We start from the raw sequence: 5859 nt of genomic DNA on the forward strand, positions 1-5859 counted from the left end.
TAGCAGAGAAAAAGTAGTAAGAGTTATTCTGAAATAGCTTCCTGAACAGGGGAGTAAAACTTTGCACATAATAGTAACTTCTGGACTTTGTTTGTGTAGGCCTGGGATGTATGAATACAGCAAATTCCCTTCTCCTGAGCAATATATCTCTTTTAGCTCTTCACTCCCTTTCACTCACCCTATCCAGCATGCGCAATTTATGTGAGAGCAACTTATTAGAAAAGAGTTGTTAGCCTGGAATAGTAGTTGATCGCTACAGTCAAGCTTGTGTGCATGTATCGATTCTAACTCCTGGTTTTGGTTACTGGTTCATACAAATTTTCTGAAACTTACATTTTTCTGGAAAATTTTTTTCCAGGTGGGGGTCTTTGGCTAAGAAAGAAAGAAAGAAAGAAACTGGTTCAGGTGATTTTGAGAATAAGGAAGGTGAAATATATACTTATCCAATTATTAAAGTGCTTTGATCTTATATTAAAGGACTTAAGCTCCAAAATAAAGAGGAGCAGAAAACTGAAACAACACAACAACAGACGAAACCAAAAGAGAGGGTCTGATGCATAAGAACATTGCAAGTATTCAATGTGGTTTCATGTCTCTCTTGCATTCAAAAGCTATTATATCCTGCTCATTTGGCCTAAAATGTGGCCCTTCTTGCTTGACTCCTACAAACACATCAAAAGGTACTTCTAGAGCTCCTGTGCCTCTGCAGCATCTGCTGGAGCCAAAGAGAGATGAAAATGCTCGAAAGTTCTGAGAATTGTGTTCACGTTTATTTAGATGCCTAGCTTATAGGGCCACAATTGAAAATGTTGATTCCAAGTTTTAAAATGTTGGCCTCGTTATTTAACTGGTGCCCTGCTGAAATTGTGAAAAGACATCTTAGGTAAGAGAAGGGACACAGACTCCCCTAAGGATAAAATATTGCCCATTTTAAGCAAATGGAAGATTTGCCATGGGCTCAAGAGGGCCAGTGTCAGCCACAAAGTGCTACCTTGGAGAAAGCTGGAAAACTTATTAATACAGTTCAAGTTACTTTTATGAATTTTTTTGGGCTGTCATGACTGAATTTGTTGCTTTTCTGTAATTAGTAAAAGTTGTTTCAAAGTAAGAGCATTGTAACAGCAGGATGTCATCATAATAATTACACTTCACATTACACTAAAATTGTAAATACGACACTATAATAAATTTACCCCAAATTTTTACTCTCGAAATAGTTCTTTTTTCTTGGCAATTCACAAAAATAAACTGAAAAAATATTAAAAATCTTTGACCATATGACTGAAAATTACCTATAGTGTTATCACTATCATATATCCATGGATATACACTTTGCATATACAATACACGTGACAAATACACATTAGAAAGCAGAAGCTTGCTTCCTTCCTTTCCATTCCAGTAAACTCCCCACCTACCCGTCCTCTAGGCCTGTTCTTTCGTTTTGGAATATCTTCTTCCAAATCCTCTTCCTCATTCACTTCATCTGCATTTTCATCATTTTCTAAAACCCTCTGTGGTTGAACAATAAACAGGAATGGTTAGAAGAAAAGAAGGTAACACATACAACCAACTGCTGCTCTTTACTACACAGACTGCAGGTTATTAAATTACAGTTGATTAATGCTATAATGCCAAACCAGATCCCAGAAGCCCTACTTCTTTCCACTAAAGCAAAATTTGCTTTCCCTTCCACCCTCAGTTCTCCAGGGAGTTCTTATTTAGAAACACCACTGATATCAGTCAACTACGAAAAAAAGGTTCCTAAGAAATAATAGTGGCATCACTGAGCACTGATATCCCAAAACAACTCAAGTATTAGTATGCATAACTGCAGGCCCTGTCTGGGAAATTGTTTGCATGATTTTTTAGTTTTGGTTTCTTGCACCTTAAATTGTTCTGTTTTCCTCTAATGTTGAGAATGCACTTTAAGAAGACAAAAATCAGGTTTTTTTCTCCTTGGCAGCCCACAATTTTCTTTGTTTAGCAAGAATAGACAAAATTCCTCTGTATATTCCAGCATGTTTAGTGGATCTAGATAGTAACATCATTCAGGGCTTACGCCACAGGTACAATCTGGAAGCAGGGGTCTTGCTGCATGAGAATGCTGAGGAAGTACAAGTCTCATTGAAGTTAATAGGAACAACAGCAATAGTTTCCTCAATTATTTAATAGGAACAACAATTCATCATCTCACACCACTGTGAGATGCCCAGTCCAGGGAACTTCAATCCTTTTGTCTTGATCTTTTGAAATGTAATCTCTGTAGAATCAAACACAGGCTGGCTGCCCTGAAAACATGCACAAGATGGACATCACACGGACAAAGGCAAGACAAATCATTGCAACACTAATGTGGAAAGAAGTCTCATTGAAATCTCCTCGACCCTTGGTACGCCTGCTAGAAATACAGAAATGGGGCCCAGCCACTCCTGCCATTCATTCATGGTGCCATGCCATTTCATAAGGGACTAATCTGCAATCTTTGCTATGCCACCATTCATTTAAATTACAACATGCAGCCATGATGCAGATTTAAATCAGTGACATAAAACTGATGGAGAGGCTTTTCAGTCTTACTGTGTTTGTCCCTTCCCTCTCATTTCTACTTAACAGCTGTTTGAGAGCCAGCAGAGGGAGAACAGGAGCAAATCATGGTTGCTTTCTGTCTTTCCTACATACCTCAAGCACCAAATTCTGAATTTGTGGGAAATAATACAACAGAAATTTCAGTTTTAAAAAAGCCTGTATTTGGAAGACCAGCTATACAAGTTTATTCTTATTTTATCAGCTAGATTTTTAAGACTAGTATTGGACAGTGTTCCTTTTAAAAAGTACAAACAACTTTTACAACATGGTAGAGGATTAAGTCTTCATCTGGTTTTTGCTCCTTTTATTTTTAAATCTCAGGAGGCTATTAATGAGGTCAGACCATCATGAAATACAATTTCACATAATACTAGAGTATTAAATACTAGAGGTTGTAAAGGTTAAGCAAGTTCCACTTCTGCATACATAAAATGTTTCTTCAAAATTCATGCAATTGCATACATTAATTGACTTCATCTTAAGAAACTGAAGCACTTGGAAAATTTGTTGTACATGAGGAGACTAGTGGTATGTAAGAAAATAAGCAAACTTACTGATATGAGTTTATATTTTCACATTGCTTCATATCTTAAAGTATCTTCAAAAAAAGAGAAGGCTGCAACCTTCGTATGTGGGAGGGGAAGGAGCTAGTTTACAACAATAATACTACACAAGAGCAGTTAAGAGAAACATTTTAAACCACTTTCTTTAAAATTGCAGCATCAATTTAGGAGAGAAAAATAAGTAACTAAGTGTGAATTTAGTGACACTGCCAGGGTAATGACTTTATTCCTTAATAGAAGGGGTACAGCCTTTCTGATGCATGGTCAAAAAGCTATTCTAAGCCTTCTCCAGCACGTGATGGAGACATGCATTCAATACCAATTTACTGTAGGGTAAAATCCTCAAGCCTGTTAAATACCATCTGTACAGCAGGTCCCAATGACTGCATCTATTTAGCAGGGGGAATGCTTACCCTTTTTAGCAAAGTAACTTTTCTTTTCCTATTCTGTCTTTCTAAAAGAGTTTCCCAGCCCAATGTACTTCAGTGCAGTGAAGCACCAAGTCTTCTTCTCCTGACAGATACTATGAGTTCGAGAGGACGGTAAGTGGCTGGGACTGAGGTAGGAATTACAATTACGTCTATCCCACCTGCTCACTTTCACCACCACTGAGGCTGGGTCCTTTCAAGTTACAGCACAGAAAAGCATGCAAAGAAACAAAAAAGAGATTTGCATTCTCTTATTTGTCATACCGATAAAAGGCACTGATCATGATTTTGATCTGGTACAGTCTAGCTGCCAGGTGCCAAAGTACAAAGTGAAAGCTGGCTACTAGTAAAGGCTTCGGCAGTTGTTGTTGTATAGACTGAATCCAGATAAGCTGTGCTTGCATAAGGAACAACAGCAAGATATGCCTTTTGCATCTGTTCTGATGAAACTAGCATCCAGGTGACAGGTCACGGCTACAGCAGTTGGCTGAAAACTTTTTGCACATTTTTGCACCCCCTCCCTACTCTTCAATGCCCAGACTTGTGTCAGTTCCACTGTCTCTGAAGTCTCTTTCCTTGGACTGCTGCTGGGGATAATTTGGGAGCTCAGATCGCACAGCAACATCCAAAGGCACTGGTCGATCTCATAAGGATGCTGCACCATGACTTCTTGTGACCTTGGAAGCAGGTATAAACAGAGCTTTAGGGCTCAGCTTAACAGACCCAGATACACTACTGAAGAAGGAAACACAGAGCAGACCTCATGCCAAGCTTTTCACTCCATGAGTATGAGATGCTTCCTCTTTAATGGTGCTCCTTTACCTGTGTAACTGGGAATGGGAGACCTAATTTTGCTGCCCTTACATGTGGGAAATTTCTAGCAAATAAACCAGTAGGACTGAGCTCCAAGTAATACAGATTTGATGCCCACATTCTTCTGTTTCATTTGGCATGGGGCTGCCCACTCAAATTTTTACTAGTTTTAGGTATAGATGCAACATGTTGTATCTTAGTCAAAATTACCAAGTTGGACACATTGCCAATGGCTCTCACTAAAAATCACTAACAGATCCATAGCACAATGGTGTTTTAGCATCACCAAAGATGTGCTGCTGTGGGAGAGGCCCGCTTTCATAGCGATTTAAGGTGTCTTTATAAAGTGACATACACTTATATAAGAACCGTTTATACTAGCTGAATTAATTCTATGATAGATCCACAAATGTGCTTCTATTTTTAATTGTTAAAGGATGAAAGGATGAAATGGAATCCCAAGAAATAACTTTTAAATCATAATGTGTGTGAAGAGGCAACATTTCTCACACCTGCATCACTAATAATAACTGAGATAATTAAGATTAGAATATTTTTAATTATTTACTTTGCTCGTATACTTCCTGAAGGCTTCTCAGCATAAAAAAAGAAAACAGGCAAGACAACAACATGTTTTTGTCTGCAGTCAGCAGCTGTGAATCCAAATTCAAATCCATGTCCAAATTCCCTTTAAACATGAGGTACTAAAATTCAGCTTATGGTTGGGACCTATCTCTGCTTGTCACTTTTATATGTAATCGTCTCATAGTGCTGCAAAACAAATTCCAACACAGGAGTTGTGCAGAACACAGCCAAACAACTGAGATTCTCGTGACAGGAGAAGTGTGCAAGATCCCAAGTTCATTTTGAGCATCACAGTGTAGCACAATGGTTTGATAACATTTTGACAGTAGAACGACACAACTATCAACAGATGCACTGTTCTGCTACAGGACAAACTCTACTACACTTAGCTACAAATTGTAAAATCCAGCGCTGCTGTCAGGGCATGGTGCTCTCCTTTACCTGGATTTCTTGTATAGTGTCTTCCTCTTTAGTGTCCATTTTTTTCTCTATTCCCTCTCCACGCAGCAAGGCTTCCAGAGTTGTACTTTCCGAGGTGAACCCATCTTTTTTCAGAGGCAGATCAACTTCTGAAAAACAAAACACACTGACTGTATGCGTCTCCCCAAGATAGCTAACAAGCAGAAGGACAGATTACAAGCAGAAGACTGACAGACTTTCAAGCTTGTTTCTATCTTGGAGAGTTCTTCAAGTTCTTCTTTTAACTGCTAAGGATGTCCAGGTAGGATTCATTTGTATCTTACTGAAAACCTGGTGTCTTTTCAATAGCTGTGTTTGCTTACAGGAAAAAAAGGCTGGATGTATTGTATCAGGAGGAAATAAAGGGGGGGGGGGGGGGGAAAAAAAAAAAAACATTGACTTTTTATAGAATTCCACTGTTT

General features: G+C 38.6%; 1 protein-coding gene across 1 annotated transcript in view; it reads right to left on the reverse strand.

Moving 5' to 3' along the window:
* LOC104160323 (zinc finger protein DPF3-like) overlaps nucleotides 1–5547 on the reverse strand; it is a gene marked incomplete at both ends in the record, with an annotated part of 9270 nt that extends 3723 nt beyond the window's left edge. Inside the window, 3 exons of the mRNA XM_009698416.1 lie at nucleotides 334–372; nucleotides 1419–1514; nucleotides 5420–5547. Coding sequence (XP_009696718.1) covers nucleotides 334–372; nucleotides 1419–1514; nucleotides 5420–5547 — 263 coding nt within the window. The remainder of the gene's footprint in view (nucleotides 1–333; nucleotides 373–1418; nucleotides 1515–5419) is intronic.
* Nucleotides 5548–5859: the final 312 nt, after the last annotated feature.

The sequence above is a fragment of the Cariama cristata genome, unplaced genomic scaffold (assembly GCF_000690535.1).
Source record: "Cariama cristata isolate BGI_N322 unplaced genomic scaffold, ASM69053v1 scaffold37714, whole genome shotgun sequence".
Classification (NCBI taxonomy): domain Eukaryota; kingdom Metazoa; phylum Chordata; class Aves; order Cariamiformes; family Cariamidae; genus Cariama; species Cariama cristata.